This window comes from Bacillus rossius, chromosome 15 (genome assembly GCF_032445375.1).
Source record: "Bacillus rossius redtenbacheri isolate Brsri chromosome 15, Brsri_v3, whole genome shotgun sequence".
In the NCBI taxonomy this organism is placed as follows: domain Eukaryota; kingdom Metazoa; phylum Arthropoda; class Insecta; order Phasmatodea; family Bacillidae; genus Bacillus; species Bacillus rossius.
The window spans coordinates 38,784,464-38,802,711 of NC_086342.1; the positions used below are offsets into that span (position 1 = coordinate 38,784,464).

Below are 18,248 nucleotides of genomic sequence, written 5' to 3' on the forward strand. Positions count from 1 at the left end.
CGCAGTACGCAGCGTGTTTCAAAGCACGCCGGCCGTGAAAGTTCAGTACGGCTGCAGTACACTGCAACGCTCGGGTAGCTTTAATGAGGCAACTAATTATGCTAGACTCTTTATAAATATACTATCTTAAAGCTAAAAGTATAATTATAAACATTTATTTAGACATTTTATCGCATTGGGCTCTTCAAATCGGTGTAAATCGTATTTTTATCTAGGTGGCAAAGATTAAAAAAATATGTCGTGAATTAATCTCTTTATATCATATCTTAAATATTAAAAATTTAATTTTTTCTTACATTAATGGGTGAATTACAGTTTCTCGATTATTTTGGTAAGTTTACGGACAGTCAAAATTAAAAACTGTATAAATGGGTAGCATTTTAATGTTTTTAATTTGCTGTCATCTAGGACTTAAATGCAAATTTTCGGTTATAACGCACAAGGTCTACAGCGGTAAACTTTCGGTATGTTATTAAGCACAGTCAACTCTACCAGAGTACAAAAATCTGGAGTAAAACGAAAGTCTACACGGGGAAGGGCGGCTACCTGATCCGAGAATGAAGGATAGGGCGAGATGGGAAGCGAAGATAAGAGCTGGTTATCGCGGTTCGCTTTCCTTCCGTGTTGGAGAGAGAGAGAGAGAGAGGCGATATTGTGGAAGACCTTCGAAAGATTCCCGCTAGATGGCAGGCCTCAGAGCTGCAACATTCGACAACCTCCCCTCACAGAAGCTCTCTCGCCACTAACTTGCCAAATCTCACCCGCTAGCTTATATACGTGCTGGCTGGCCTTACAGTAGTAATAAACAAGCATTTATGAAATACTTAAGCTCATTTCCAACAAATTCTGACGAATGACTGTTTTTTGTCCTGCACCAATCCCCTTAATCAAGTCTCTATTCGTTCTAAAAGAATATTTTCCCCGTCACTAGTAAACGATTTTCTTTAGTTTGTTGTTAAAACAAAAAATAGTAAAATTACTAACCATTACTGACGTGTTCATCTTTAAATTAATAGTGGTTTCAAAAAATACTTTTATGCTAGCCTTGACAATATTTAAAATAAAAAATAACATAGAGTAATACATAAGCAAAACGATAACCAAAGAAATTTACAGTCCGAATTAATCATAGAGCACAAATATAAACATACAGAATAAAATGTAATTACTAAATAAATATTAAAGGAAATTAAATAATATTTATTTTCTATAAAGTGTAAATATTGCCTTTATAATATAAAATAGATATTTTATTTAATATCTTGAAATTTTATATAATAAATCACATCTTAATGTATTTTATCAATAACATTGTGATTAAATGCCCAATTTAAGCATATTTCCTTTAGATTACAAATTGAAGTCTGAAAAAGTCTCTACCCTGGCTTGTTCCCCTTGACGTTTTTTGTTAAACATACTGACTTTATATTTTCTTTGTCACAGTTGCCTATTAAAATATATTGAACACAAATTTAAATAAGTATATTTAAGTATTATAAAGAAAAATAATAATATTTTTTATTATTAATAATTTTTAAACTTTACTTTCTGTCCCGCTTTTTTTGTGTATCTACCCTGGCTGATTCCGATCCACTAAAACAAATAAAAATATCAGACTGCCATTTTTTAAATGGTGCGTCCTACAAAATGATGTTGTACCGTACATGTTACTGGTTTGTGATTTATTTTATCGTTTTCATCGATGAGAAGGTTAGGCATTAAGATGTTATAATTTACTAGCGACCCGCCCCGGCTTCGCACGGGTGCAATGCTGATACTAAATATACTAATTATAAATATAAATATAGACTAAAAACAAAAGATAATCAGCAGATATCACCAACAAAAGATACCTATTCTATTCAGTTCTTTTTTTGAACTTAAATACCTTACCTTAAACTACGATTTTTGATAATTAAACAAAAAATATTTTACTTTCTATTTGTTCGACTAAAAACAAAAGATAATGAACAATTATCAATCAGGGTCATTCCATGTCAAATCAACACACCCATTTTACCTCACCATCTCAGGTTTTGATAAAATTGAAAGCTTAATGGCTTAAAGGCGAGGAGGGAGGGCCATAACATGGCTGGGACTGCGGAAAGGTGTTTGGGAGCAGGTTTAATTACTGGAAAAACATTTACGATTTACGTTTGCATTTAATTATGCCAAATATAAAGAAAAACCGAAGAACAGTAATACAGCAAGACAGACTATGTTTACAATTAAGTTTCACTTAATATGACATTAATAGTTAGACATTTTTAATAGTGACATTAATAATTGACAAGGAAAATACACGATGTATATTTAGGTAAACGAGCCATCTCTCAAGGCCAAGAAAAACGCAAGTGACACCTGCTTAACAGTGCGTGGTCCCTAATCGGACCATCAAACGGGGCGTTGTGTCCACACAAGACAAACACCTCAAATACAGAAAAGTTACATCAAATGAGAATTCAAAGGCAAAAATGTGCGAACAACAAAATATTGCGCGCAAGAAAGTTACATTATGTCACAAAATTACTTAAATTACTTTACATACTTTACGTACGTTTTACGTACGTCGACACCTCAGGGGAGAACAATTACTACAAGTTGAAAGTTAAGTTCCTTAAGTTAATTCAGTTAATCCAAACATAATTTTCTAGGTGGCAGCCGAAAGGGAATTTAAACAAGACAGCCTATTATTTTACGTTACATTAGGGCAGGGGCCACCGCCTCACTCGCAAACAAAGAATAACACTTACATTCTTTTCCCCCGAGGTCGCTCTCGCACGTCGTTACAATTAGAGACTAACAGACTACATGCCGACTGGTACTGGCAATGTAGCTACTCAAGCTACTGAAAGAGACCAGACGAGATGAGACAAGCAAATCAAGCTAACAAGACTGAATTACACCCTGACAGCCGTTTATATTAAATCGGCGCGGCACAGCGCGCATGCGCCAACCCCAGGAGGGGAGACGAGGAGAAATCAAACACACACTAGGAGGGGGAAGGAGGAGGGGGAAGGTGCGCAGATGCCCGCGCTGACGCGCAAAGTTTGATGGTAGCGGACCTGACCGCTACAAAATTTTGCACAGATTTTACTTCCATACAGGCTAACAAAAATATAAAATTTTAGAATGATATATCCATCCGTTTTGAAAATATTGCTTTGTAAATTTTCGAAAAAACACTCAAAAACGCATGACAGGCATATTTTAAAATTACCATAACTCTTCTCCAAATTAAGTTAGAAAGGTGAGATAGGTGTCATTTTGCAGCATTTGGTATGGCCTTTCATGTGATATGTAACACCATAATGTCTAAAAAAAAAAAAAATAATTTTCAAAATAATTTTTAAAATTTAAATTTAAAATTTTGGAAAAAGTGAATTTTTAATTTTTTTTTCCCAAAAAATTCTATAAAATTTTTTGTACAAATATTAAATTGTCTACAAAGTTTCAAAGTGGAGAGTTAATGGGTTCATAGTAAAATTAATTGAAAACAAAGGCCCTTTTTGTCAAACCTCAGGTTAAATGTTGGCAGCAAAGGAAAGCATAACAGAATACAGTAAAATCTTGTTGTAAAATGCACAAAAAAAAAAAAATCAGATAATTATATTCTGTACACTGAAAGTATCTTAAGAAAGTATCTTAAACTGAACAATTTTTTAATTACATTTTACAGGGAATTTAATTTAAAATGAGAAATACTTAATGCTGAAGTACAATATATGCAGGATTCCCCTGCACAATAATTAAAAATGAGAAATAAATTGAAGAAAGGAAATTAGCACTCACATGTTTGATTGCAATTTTTAATTACAGTACTTGAAAAATTCCTCATTGGTTTTTAAAGTGTCATTTTCAGATAGCACATAAATTCTTCCAGTTGGTGTCACAGGATTTACTGTACATAACACATCTGTGAGAGGAATCCGTAATACATCTGGTTTCCCTGGATAAGAAAAGGATGGTGATGGTACAGCAGGGTGGAGAAATGTTACTTTCACTTCATCAATTTCTTCGTTTTTCTCCATAACATAAGCTAGCCACCAGTTCTTGTCATATACAACTGCAGTATAGCCCTTTACGTCTCCTATTTGCGGTTTGTCTAGTGATCTTGTAACAGTTACTTGTGATGAATGTGTAGCTTCAGAAAATATTTTCACAGTAATTTTTGATGTGCTTGAGTCAACAGGTATAAATGCATGATATTGCTGAGTTCCTTGGATGGTAATTGCCTGATTGAAACGATCTTTTAAAAATATTTCTAACTCTATGTAATCCTCTTGTGTAGTGAAATTGAAATTAATACCAGAAATATTTTCTACTGCCCATTCATAAAGCTGGAAAGGGGTCAAGATCTGGTTTTCGTAGGGCCGTTGCAAGCTAGCTTTAGCTGCTAATCTCTTAACCGTACCTCCAACTCCATCGCAAGGCCCTTTATCATGAGCTGTGGCTGAAAAATGCCATTCAGCTGATATGTTGAAGTCTTGCTTGTGAAAACACAAATTGATGAAATTTTTCTTATTTTTAATTTTTATATTGGGCAGCAGACCAATCTGGAAAGTAAAAGAACTTATGAGGAACGTTTTTAAATTTTGTAATTAAAAAAGCAACCAAATTTATTTGAAATGTGTAAACAGCAACTGTATTGTGCTCTAGGCAGTCAGAAATTACAACGTAGTTCAAATGTTCAATTCTTTTTTCTCCTTTTTAATATATCACAAACGGGTGAACTGTGGCATGTACCTTAGTCCAGTTGACGTTGAACCAAGTGCCTACCTAGCTCCCTACAGGCCGTTATGACGAGGCAACGCCCCTCCTGCCAGTTATGCGTGTGTGGTGCAGTGTAGCTAAGGTGGGGGAGGGGGGGGGGGTGTAGGGGCCAGTTAGGCGCAGTGGTACCAACAAGTACGACAGTACTTCCCGGCGACGAGGGTGATTTGTTTTCTTTTTCAGCAGACAATTTATGTATCGCAGAAGAGAGACTGAATTTGTATATATATTTTTACTTTTATTTGAAGGGTCTTGTTCTGATTGTGCACTGGGCGACTTAGGTTCCGCCCCGCCTGCGACACGTCACGAGCTCCGTGGGGGACGGTGAGGGGAGGGGGAGACGTGTCAGGAGGGGTAGCGCCGCGCGCGGATGGCAGCACACGTCAGTCGTGAGCGAGTCACGGGCCCGGTCGGTCACGGGAGTGGAGAGGTCGCGGTTTATTTCCCAGCGTGGGTAAGCATAGTCATTCAGCGTCGCTGGTCAGGACCAGGATAGGCCTTTTGCTAGACGCGCGGAACTATGTGGCATCGGCAGTAAAATCTCGGCTGTCATAATTAATTTTGTATACAATTATAGGTTGTGAGAACCGCGATTGGCCCTCGTGGCGCGGGCGTCCTAACAGACAGTCACGAGTCAGACGCGAGAGACACGTCTCGCAACCCACAGAGATTTGGAGCATATCCTGAACATCGTGTAGCCAGTAGACTTCGTGTCAGAGCCAGTAGCGCATTGATTTGCAGTGCGGCACAGATCGGCGTGGCACAGCTCACGGAGCCGGGCTTCCCCCTAAGACGTGCACAGGCGGGGACGGGGTCAGCCCCATCTATCAGGGTCGGTGTGTTAATAAACCAGCAGTCGCCCATTGAACTTGGACGTTGTGATTACGAGCACCAGGTTAGCTTCCCCCGGAGGCCACGAGGCCGGAACCCCCCTCTACCTCGAGCAGTCGGGCAGCTGCACCTTTCCCGGGGAATAGCCTGGACGATGACACAGTGGTAAGTCTGGGCTTCATCTTGTACAACCATACTGTAGTTTTCTGAAAAGTCGAGTGTGATGGCAAATTCAGATTCTTTTAAATTTTCTTTTAAGTGATTCATGAAAGAGGTCTGTTGTTTTGCAATAAAGTCGTGGCGGACTTAGAGTGACAGCTTGTCACAGAGTTAATCTATGAAATCTGCTGATGATTTCTGCAGTGTCTCTAAATTGCAACGGTCAACTGAAATCCACTGCCGAAATGTGCTCTTCAAATGACTTCTCAAGGACGGTCTGTATTGCTGCAGTACCAGGACAATATGTACAATGTCCAATATTGCAATCTATTGTTGGTGGATTGCATACCATTTTTGGTTGGCATTGTTTGTAGGTTTTGAATTTTCCATTTGTTAAATCACATAATCTTGCATTTTCAATCATCAATTTCACATTTTGATGGATTGTACATACACACACTGCTTGTGTCCCACTAGAACCCGCTAAAATACAATACTTTGGACGAAGCTCTGCAAATTTTGAAAAACCTATTTTAATATTTAGAAATTTCTCCTTGAATAAAGTGTATCTCTCTTTCAGATTGCACAAAATAAGTCTTTTTGATATTTTTGATTTATTTTTATTAGGTTCAGTGACTGTTATGCAGTCTTTAACACCAGGCATCGCTATACTGGCTTCATCATTTTCATAAAATAAATAGGCAGCTTCAACTACATCTTCTGAGAGGTGTTTGCCTGGTTTGGGGTTAGGACTTTCTAACATTCCTTTTTCAGCCAAGAGTTTTTTTTATTGTCGTACCATGTAGTTTGGCGCATCAAACTCTCGCATTATTTTTCTAACTCCCCAATTTGGTGGCAAACAGGTTAATATCATTATCTCTTGCTCCTACTAGTAGAACTCAAGAAATTGGCTTTGAGGTTTTGCAAAACTGATTCCTCTAAATCTTCACCATCATCCTCAGAGAAATTATCTGGCAACTCAAAAAGTTTCCTTTGGATTGTGGAGTCAATTGTTTTAATTTTTCTGGTTGCATAACTTTTTGATTTGAATTTTTTCCTATTAACAGGAGATTCTCATAGCCCTTGTAGTGAAATATTTAATGAACCAATCACCTCTGAGGATGCAGAAAAACTGGGATCTTTATCAGAATCTGAACTTGATTCGTTATCCTGGTGAGTAGAAGAAGAAGAAGAAGAAGCAGCAGCAGCAGTTTGTAATGTTGTAATTTCTATTCTATAGCTATCACAAATTTTTGCTCCCTTTGGCAATCCAGAAAACAAACTGCACATCCAACTAGTAACATTCCTTAATTTTATTTTTTCCTTAATGTTGTGATTGCTTTTTTTTAATGGATTAAAACACTGTAACTTCAAAAATGATTCACTGAGGGCCATTTCTTACCGTAAACTGCCCACCTTTTCATAGGGTTTCAGTTACTATCATGATGAACACATTACCTTTTTAAAAATAAATATCAACATTCTCAATTCAGAATGCATAAACTCCACTAATAATATAAATCAAATGGTCACTTTTTATAGCGTAGGCGTAGCACTGATAGTTGTACTAACAACTTTGATACTACATCAGAACAATACAGACTCTTAGCATAAACTAGCCGAAACCACAAATGTCCAGTACTCTGAAAGAGCTAGGGGGGAATCCCAGGGCAAAGCAAGGGTATCACAGAGCTAAGGGAATCCCAAGGCAATGCAAGGAGAATCCCAAAGCTAGGGAAATCCCAAAGCAAATTGAGGGGAATCCCCAGTAGCTGGATGCTTGTCTGAACTAATCTTTGAAATCCTGTATCAGAGACAAGCAAAGTGTAGCACTAGAATTAATTACAATTGTGTTATTAATGATTTTTAATCAATTTTATGTGTTTATACTTTCAAAATAACTAATTATAATTATAAAAATGGTTAAATATAATTGGGTAAAGTATAGTAATATGGTTACAATTACCAATTAATTTTACTATGAACCCATTAACTCTCCACTTTGAAACTTTGTAGACAATTTAATATTTGTACAAAAAATTTAATAGAATTTTTTGGAAAAAAAATTAAAAATGTTTTTTTTCCAAAATTTTAAATTTAAATTTTAAAAATTATTTTGAAAATTATTTTTTTTTTTTTAGACATTATGGTGTTACATATCACATGAAAGGCCATGCCAAATGCTGCAAAATGACACCTGTCTCACCTTTCTAACTTAATTTGGAGAAGAGTTATGGTAATTTTAAAATATGCCTGTCACGCGTTTTTAACTGTTTTTTCGAAAATTTACAAAGCAATATTTTCAAAACGGATGGATATATCATTCTAAAATTTTATATTTTTATTAGTCTGTATGGTGGTAACATCTGTGCAAAATTTCATCAAAATCTGAGATGGTGAGGTAAAAAATTTATTAAAAGTGTGTTGATTTGACATGGAATGAATGACCCAACAACATGATCCATCTCGTAGGGTTCAGCCAGCGTTTGCAATGTAAGCGCAAAAAAATGTGTTTATTTACGACATCACATTAGAAACCTCTAAAATTATCAGTGTTCCTCTACTATATTATGCATGTATTATACATATAAACCGTCCTCTTGAATCACTTTATCTATTAAAAAAAAGCGCATCAAAATCCGTGGCGTAGTTTTAAAGATCTAAGCATACATAGGGACAGACAGACAGCGGGAAGCAACTTTTGTTTTATACTAGGTATGTAGTGATGGAGGAATGATGCAAATAATTTTTGTGGCATGCATGGTAGTAACACAATTATTATCTTTGAAAGATCTGTGCAATGGGAGTGCTTGACTTGATGTAAACTTTTGGACATATGCTATTGCTAAGCACTTTTTCTGTTGTGCTGGATTTTTTTGGGTTCAATATTTATGTGCTGTCATCATTTGTGGTTTTTTTTTCGTTCTCTTAGTCCACTTTTCTTTGTTTTTCTTTGTTTGTTGACCATATTTCTGTTATGGAATATTATGTGGTGTTTATATCCTGTTGAAAACAGCAATTTTTTGCTTAATTTGTGGGTTTTGTCTTTTGGTTATTTTTTAGTTTTCTTCTACAGAAAAAGTGCTTAGCAATGGCGTATGTCCAAAAGCTTACATCAAGTCAGTACCACAATTGTCGTACTTTGGCTTGCAGGAGACCCGAAGATCATCTACGCGTCGCGCACGCACGCCCAGCTGACCCAGGCCGTGCAGGAGCTGAAGAGGACGCGCTACGCTCACGTGAAGGTGGCCGTGCTGGGCTCCAGGGACCAGATGTGCATCCACCCTGAAGTGTCTGCGATGAACAACACGAACAAGGTACGCTCAGCGTGGCATTGGTCTGTGAAAGCATACCGCCTTGACCGACACCTCGCAGTGATCAAGTGTCCGTGTATCAAGGTTTGACGGTAGTAATGTTCAAGCTACAAAATGAGGCTCCAGTGAGACATTTTCCTAATTTTTTTGTTCTCTGATGTCTTCAGTGGTTTCAGGACCAGAATCAGCACATACATTCTTGCCTAACTTGCCTCTGTAACTTTGGGAGGTAACCAAATATTTTACGGTTGATATGACCGTTGAATAGCAAGGCCTTGTCTATTGTATCTGACAATTACCATAAGATGAGTCTCTCATCTCTCAGGAACTATAAGGCCACGGTACACATTCATACTCAGTAAGGAACTGCTTGCTTAATTAACTTCAGAGACTTTTTTATTTTTTATTTTAAAACAAATTGTACCCCTTTATTGACATCTTTAAGTGTTCTATAGAATTTCATAAATTAGCAAAAGACCGTAGACCTTAAATTTGGAATTTTGTAAGTTAAGTAAAGACTTAAAAAAAATATTTTCATCAAAATCTATTTTGTAATGTTTGATTGATGCTGGAACAGATACACACACACACACACAAACACATATACACACACATTTATATGTATATATGTATGTGTGTGTATATATACATACCAGAGGTGCCCCCCCCAAACACTATGACTCACCCCCCTCCTAACCTAATGATTCCCCCCCCCCCCCCCCCCCCCGAAATTTTTTATGCCATTTTCTCAATGATTTACTCAATTATTTTATAATATTATACTTTTTTAGTATTATATTTTATCACATTTTGCATTAATTAAAACTGATTTTCTAATAATAATTTTGGTCATATCAGGTAATATTTCCATCCTGAACAGACAGATGCCAAACTGCTTTTGTTGAGGAAAGTGCGGGGTTGCCAATTTGATTTACAAGATCCCTTTCAATTATCAAAGCACCAGAAACGTATTTTCACATTAGAAGCTATAATTATGTAAATAATACATACATTTTTCTCGTCTTTTAACCCCCCCCCCCCCCCCCTGACGCAATCTGCGTCATTACCACCCCTTGTGGGCACCCCTGTATATACACATACATATATTCATACACACAACATTGATTTTTATATACTACTAGTTATTGCCTGGGATATGCTACAATGCCTCATTCAACAATATTTTTGTAATTTGAAGTAGACACATATACAAAGCATCTCTCTATGTCTCTATAATCATCTATTCCTCTATACATATCAATATCTCTCACTATATCAATATCTGTATCTGTATACCTACATCTATATATATCTATATTTCTCTCTAGCTCACGTTATATATCCCTCTAAATCTTCCAAACATTATTTCTCACATCTGTGTGTATATTTACGTGTATATATGTATGTGTGTGTGTATATATATATATATATATCTATATATCTATATCTATCTATATCCCCTCTTTATCTTTATATCTCTCTATCACTCTATCTCTGTTTTATATTTAATTCAAAACAATTCTGTCATACAGCAAAAACACACGAACTACAGCTAAATTATATGAAATACACAACTTATACACTGAAAATACACAACTTATACACTGAAAACACACAAACTGCAGCTAAATTATATGAAATACACACATTTATTGAAACAATTTGCACGCCACCTATTGTAAAATGGTTATTCTAATTCAGAAACCTTCCTGGGCATGCGCATAACACCAAAGTTTTCATCACAATCAGATGAGTGGTATAGGAACACATACGGAATAAACATTAATTAATTTATTTCTATATATTAGACTTGTACAGCAATGATTTGTTTTGATATCCAGTTGACTTGACTCCAGAAAAGACACCCGCTCCATAGACTCATACCTCCAGGGATACGATTCGCATGCCACCATTATTATTCAGACCTTAGGAAAGAGGCACTGTCATAAAAAAAAATTGGTTGTCTGTAAAGTCGGCTTACGGACGATAGTTTAACGTGATGTCATAACAAAACATTGATTAAATGATTGCATACTTTATGAATAAAAAAGATATCATTTTTATTTTAATAATAAAAGAATAAATACTTGAAATTATACTAGTAAACAGATTTTTAAAATGCAAGAATAATTAACCTTTATTGCCGAAATTGTTGTTGTAATAAGCAATGAAAACCACATTAACTTATCACTTCACTTTATAAACAGTCGGGTGGAAGAGAGATATATGTGGCACAAGCGTACAATCATTGTAACGGGACACAGCGTAACGGAACAATGTGCGCAACGGGACACTTTTCCGTGCATGCAGCCGGGTTTTCATCGATTTATTAGACGTCACGTCAATATTTACTAGTAATAATCTGATACAACTTAACGCGTTATCTATTGTACGTTTTTCACCTAGACAGTAACCTTCCTCATGTTTCAAAGGTTAAGTCTGCAAATAAAGTTTTATTGCAATCAGATGAATGGTTTAAAAATGTATAAGGCATAAACAAACAAATATACATTTATTTTTATATATATACTTATAGACTAGCATGCACTTAAACTACAATTTGAGGCTTTTTTTTTTGTTGCTCAATTGAGTATCTGCGTGTTGATAAAGATAGCTCATTGATTACTACAATTTTTACTTCAGCAGTTAATATCCCATGTGAAAATAGTTTACTGCACATGCCTGTCAAAAAAATTAAAAATCGTCAGGTTCCCAGGGTGGTCCCGTTCGTCACATCCAGTACTGAGGTTCCAAGGGTGGTCCCTTTTGTCATATCCAGTACTGAGGTTCCCAGGGTGGTCCCGTTTGTCACATCCGGTACTGAGGTTCCCAGGGTGGTCCCGTTTGTCACATCCGGTACTGGGGTTCCCAGGGTGGTCCCGTTCGTCACATCCAGTACTGAGGTTCCAAGGGTGGTCCCTTTTGTCATATCCAGTACTGAGGTTCCCAGGGTGGTCCCGTTTGTCACATCCGGTACTGAGGTTCCCAGGGTGGTCCCGTTTGTCACATCTGGTACTGAGGTTCCAGGGTGGTCCCGTTTGTCACATCAGGTACTGATATTCCCAGGGTGGTCCCTTTTGTCATATCCAGTACTGAGGTTCCCAGGGTGGTCCCGTTTTCACATCCGGTACTGAGGTTCCCAGGGTGGTCCCGTTTGTCACATCCGGTACTGAGGTTCCCAGGGTGGTCCCGTTTGTCACATCCAGTACTGAGGTTCCAGGGTGGTCCCGTTTGTCACATCCGGTACTGATGTTCCCAGGGTGGTCCCTTTTGTCAAATCCAGTACTAATGTTCCCAGGGTGGTCCCGTTTCACATCCGGTACTGAGGTTCCAGGGTGGTCCCGTTTGTCACATCCGGTACTGAGGTTCCCAGGGTGGTCCCGTTTGTCACATCCGGTACTGATATTCCCAGGGTGGACCCGTTTGTCACATCCGGAACTGGGGTTCCCAGGGTGGTCCCGTTCGTCACATCCAGTACTGAGGTTCCAAGGGTGGTCCCTTTTGTCACATCCGGTACTGATGTTCCCAGGGTGGTCCCTTTTGTCAAATCCAGTACTGAGGTTCCCAGGGTGGTCCCGTTTGTCACATCCGGTACTGAGGTTCCAGGGTGGTCCCGTTTATCACATCCGGTACTGAGGTTCCAGTGTGGTCCCGTTTGTCACATCCGGTATTGAGGTTCCAGGGTGGTCCCGTTTGTCACATCAGGTACTGATGTTCCCAGGGTGATCCTTTTTGTCATATCCAGTACATAGGTTCCCAGGGTGGTCCAGTTGGTCACATCCGGTACTGAGGTTCCAGGTGGTCCCGTTTGTCTCATCAGGTACTGATGTTCCCAGGGTAGTCCCGTTTGTCACATCCGGTACTGGGGTTCCCAGGGTGGTCCCGTTTGTCACATCCGGTACTGAGGTTCCAGGGTGGTCCCGTTAGTCACATCAGGTACTGATGTTCCCAGGGTGGTCCCGTTTGTCACATCTGGAACTGAAGTTCCCAGGGTGGTCCCGTTTGTCACATCCGGTACTGAGGTTCCCAGGGTGGTCCCGTTTGTCACATCCGGTACTGAGGTTCCAGGGTGGTCCCGTTTGTCATATCCAGTACTGAGGTTCCCAGGGTGGTCCCGTTTGTCACATCCGGTACTGAGGTTGCCAGGGTGGTCCCGTTTGTCGCATCCAGTACTGAGGTTCCCAGGGTGGTCCCGTTTGTCTCATCCGGTACTGAGGTTCCCATGGTGTTCCTGTTTGTCACATCCGGTACTGAGTTTCCCAGGGTGCTCCCGTTTGTCACATCCGGAACTGGGGTTCCCAGGGTGGTCTCGTTTGTCACATCTGGAACTGGGGTTCCCAGGGTGGTCCCGTTTGTCACATCCGGAACTGAAGTTCCCAGGGTGGTCCCGTTTGTCACATCAGGTACTGAGGTTCCCAGTGTGGTCCCGTTTGTCACATCCGGTACTGAGGTTTCCAGGGTGGTCCCGTTTGTCACATCCGGTACTGAGGTTTAGGAAACAACAACAGCTAGAAGTGGCATAAGTGACACACTTTAAATGCAGAGCATGTAGTGACGAAGTTGTTAGCATGCTTGAGTATGTACTAAAGTAACGAGTTGAGAAGTACCTATAGGGGGGGTAGTGGGAGAAGGTCATTAGAGAAATGTCATGTGGGAATTTGCCAACAGAGTTAAATAGATAAGTCATTAAAAAAATTTTACAGTATTTTGTTGGTAGTAATTTGCAACTATTTTTTTTTCCTATGATGCAGTTTCGAAAGGTGGCGTAATATTTATACATTTTTTAAGGTATGAGAATCTGACTTTGAACTGAATTTTTTATCACTATTCTGCTAATACAAATATTCGTCATGAGAATATCTTCCGCCATTATTTTCTTGTTGTACTGAGATATTGCTGTATGTTTAATGCATTTTAGTTACTGTTTATGTCTGGTTTCAGGTTCATTTTTGTCATATCAAAGTGAGTTCTCGCTCATGCCACTTCTATAACAATGTGGACACAGCCAAAGAGAGTTCTGCGCTCAAAGATGGAGGTATTCTCGACATTGAGGACTTGGTAAAAGTGAGCAGAAAAATGCAGTGCTGTCCGTACTACGTTGCCAAAGCAGTGAAAGACTCTGCCGATATTGTCTTCATGCCCTACAACTACCTCCTGGATCCCAAAATGAGGCATTCTCAAGGTATCGACCTACTAGTAAGTATCAGGAAATTAGGTAAAATACTGCATGATGATTTGTATTAATTTTTAAACTTTTTATTTGACGTTTGTAGTGGATTCTTGCCAAATTTTACTTTTGTTTGGTTGGATATTGTTTTGTACAATGCAAAGGTAGCAGCACTTCAACACATGTAATTGCTGCAGGCTAGCTAACTAATTGTTTGTGTGTTTTTTTAAGTAATGTTCCACTGCATTTCTTCCATTATGCTAAAAAAATTTGTAAGTTAAAAAATTTTTTTTGGGTGTATTTTTGGCAAGGCACTTGACTATTCACTGAAATCATAAAAATCCAATATTTGTGAACTAGGTATTCTTTAGCATTAGGTAAAACCATTTTAATTTTTGTAGTATGTACATATATGTTATTATCTTAGCTGGGTTAAAATTATTCATATATTTTTATCATTACAAAATATTCTCACATTTCAGAATAATGTCGTTATTTTGGATGAAGCACACAACGTGGAAAAGATGTGTGAAGAAGCAGCCTCTCTTCAGATCTGCAGCAGTGACATAGCATTGGCAATCACGGAAATCACACAGGTGAGAATATATAGTATTTTGAAACCTATGTTCTTTACTGTACAGTTGTAAATTATTGGTTTGACTGTAGCTAGCATTGCTTCCAGCATGTGCCTTGTTGTGTGGTAAAGAAGTTGTTATATGACGTTGTAGAAGGTTAATTGTTTTTGTGAAAATAAGTTTTCAATGTCATACATAATTACTTTCTTGCGAGAAGATGGTGTGTTTGAGAATCTTATATTGATGTAAAGTCTCATTGCGAGATGTTAGAGGTGTGTGTTGGGAGTAAAACTACCCAATGTGACACAACACACATTAGAGCGGTAGTCTTGCTGTCCTCTTATGCTTGGTGGTTGGGCGGGTTAAGGCTCCGTACCAGGCTTGCTAGCCTGTTCGATGGCTGGGAGGATGCTGATTCGATTCATAACCTGCTCCTTCAGACCGGTTGGGTTTAGATGTTGTCGTCTATTAAGCCTGCAAGCATAGAAGTTGGTAACATGTTGTCTCCTGTTAAGTCCGCTGGCATAGAAGTTGGTAACATGTTGCCTCCTGTTAAGCCCACTGTCATAGAAGTTGGCAACATGTTGTCTCCTGTTAATTCCGCTGGCATAGAAGTTGGTAACGTTGCCTCCTGTTAAGCCCACTGTCATAAAAGTTGGCAACATGTTGCCTCCTGTTAAACCCGTTGGCATAAAAGTTGGAGACTTAAATGAAAAGAGAAGTCACTGGAAATGACTTATTCATCAATATTTTGAAACACTAGTCTTATATCAGGAGTAACCAGGTTTGGATCCTGTTCTAGTGGTCTTAATGCCAACTTGACACTTGTGCATATTTCCCAAAATCACTCCAGGCAAATGCTAAGATGGTTCTTTCTCATTCCACAAATTTCCCTACAGTTGGATTGCTATATGTGTCATTCTCTACTGACTTCGCTATAATCAAGATGTAAAGTCGGAAGAAAAATGTGAGCGAGTTTTTCACTACTCGCCAGTGATGTGTTAACAGTAGATTTATGGCTTCTGATATTGCAAATAAGTTTATAATACAAAACTCAGACTCACAATTTCACGTAGAATTCTCAAAAATAATGCAGAATCAAATAAATATATGAAAATGTTAGTTTTAAGGAAAATCTGCAACAATTTTTCCCCTTTTTTGAACATAACTATAATTCGTTTCAGGTTGGTAATAATCCAACCCAACTGAACCCAACCCAACCCTGTTTTGGTTATGCTAATTTTTATTTATTTATTACAATTTTCCTGAAAGACGGTGCATTTGATGCACTTCAGGTTGTTTTGGAACATTTATGATGCAGTTCGTGCACTGGTGTAGGCAGGGTGGATTAAAAGAACAGAAAGTAAAGTTTGTGCACCTGATGTACTACAGGTGGTTTCATAACAGCTGTGATGCATTGGTGCGCATAGTGTGGGTAAGTTGTGTAAGGAAAGTTGTCTTCATTCTATTGTTCCATGTTCCAATGGTTGGCGAAAAAAATACGAGGGTTATTTTTTTTTCAACCTCCGATCGGCTGTAATAAAAAAACGGGAATGAATTTGGAAATTATTTTAATGTCAAAAGAAACGTACATCTTTACTCTATTTTTCCACAAAATCACCGTGCAGATTGAGGCATTTGTCGTACCGATGCACCAGCTTTCCAATACCCTCTGCATAAAATGATGCCTCCTGCCTATTCAGCCATGTTTTAACAGTGCCCTGCAGTGTGATTAGAGTTTCATTTCTCCATGGCATGCCCATTAATCGATACCCTAATCGCTCGTACACGAATCGACACGTCTTGTAGTGTTTACCCCCTTCCACCAACCATGTGGAGCGGCCAACTCACACCTCAGTTGAAGCTTGGTTATGGGAATGTGAACATGGCTGCAACGATAAACTGTGACTATCACCTTTTCCCCACGTTGAAAAAGTGGATTGGAGGACGACGCTTCAACACCAATGATGAACTGCAGAGCACTGTTAAAACGTGGCTGAATAGGCAGGAGGCATCATTTTATGCAGAGGGTATTGGAAAGCTGGTGCATCGGTACGACAAATGCCTCAATCTGCACGGTGATTATGTGGAAAAATATAGTAAAGATGTACGTTTCTTTTGACATTAAAATAATTTCCCAATTCATTCCCGTTTTTTTATTACAGCTGATCGGAGGTTGAAAAAAAATAACCCTCGTATATAATTTTTTGTATAGTTTAAATTATGAAAGCAAAGTATTTTTCGTGCAAACGATTGACAAGTAAGTATGAAATAATAAATAATAAATGCAATTTAATACCAGTGTAGAAAAAATAAATAAAATTTAGGTACTTATTACACAAAAATAGAATAAAGGAAGGATATGTTTAAATGCAGGTTAGGCCTACTTTGTAAATCTTGGTATACAAGCAAAACAACATTGTTGGTAACATAACACGAGCTAAAACTTCAACTCGCAATAATTATAAATATATTCCAGGGGAGTTTCACTATCTTAAAGTTTCATTTGGTACATTAATACGTTTGGTATGTACCCTAATATTTACAAAAGTGACTATATAAGGGTTTATGTTACACATGGGCGGCCATCTTTGTCTCACATTTTCGTTCATCGACTTCTGTTCCCTTTTCACAAAATTATTCCTCTGACATGCCGTATACTGAGAGCTAAGATGCCTACTCATCAAAGAAAGTTTAGATGTGGCATGTTTAATGACCTACCACCATAGTGGTTTACAGAAATGTTTTACAGTTGCTGAAAATACTTGTGTCTTATTTGAATTCAATTATAGTAGAGTCTCAGTTAACCAAGAGTCAATTAACTGAGGTACCGTATCATCACAGCTGACCTAAAGCGCCATTACCGGCAAAGACTGTTGAAACACATGCTTGAGGATCTAGAAATATGATCTAACCGTTGTTGAGAGTCGAAAGAAAACTAACTTCAAAGATGGAGTGATATGAAAGAATTTTCACTGAAGAAAATCTTAATCGTGACCTGGGAAAAATGATACCACTGGGCCAACTGAAAACCAAGACTGTTTTCTTATTCCGGCCATGTTATCGGAGGTTGCCACGGTCCATGTTAACTCAGGTAGCTGGGACTCTACTGTGTTATTTGTTAGTATTTATTTACAGTTTGTATCAATGAAATAGCGATGGTAACTTGAACCCATGCACGTTGTCGATGTTGTAGATAATGGAGGAGTATGCAGTGATCATGAGCTCGAACTCGGAGGTGACGAGTGAAGAGGGCGTGATTAGGGACTTCTCCCCGGATGACTTGTGCATCATGAAGACCATGTTCCTGGAGGTGGAGAAGGCGATCGATGACATCACAGTAGCAGGGGACGGCTCAACTTACCCTGGTAGTTTTATGTTTGATCTGCTGGGCAAAGTTGAGGTAAGTTCAAGGCTTTTGTAAATTTT

At 38.3% G+C, this 18,248-nt stretch overlaps 1 protein-coding gene across 3 annotated transcripts in view; it reads left to right on the top strand.

Moving 5' to 3' along the window:
• The window catches only part of LOC134539382 (regulator of telomere elongation helicase 1 homolog), a 124,024-nt gene that overhangs the window by 36,047 nt on the left and 69,729 nt on the right, over window positions 1-18,248 (top strand). For 2 of the 3 annotated variants that reach the window (XM_063381370.1, XM_063381371.1), the window contains exons 3-6: window positions 8,917-9,080; window positions 14,019-14,273; window positions 14,727-14,840; window positions 18,016-18,222. In XM_063381370.1, the coding sequence (XP_063237440.1) occupies window positions 8,917-9,080; window positions 14,019-14,273; window positions 14,727-14,840; window positions 18,016-18,222 (740 nt within the window). Of the gene's footprint in view, window positions 1-8,916; window positions 9,081-14,018; window positions 14,274-14,726; window positions 14,841-16,689; window positions 16,927-18,015; window positions 18,223-18,248 lie in introns of those variants that run through there. The other variant, XM_063381372.1, reaches the window with a different exon arrangement.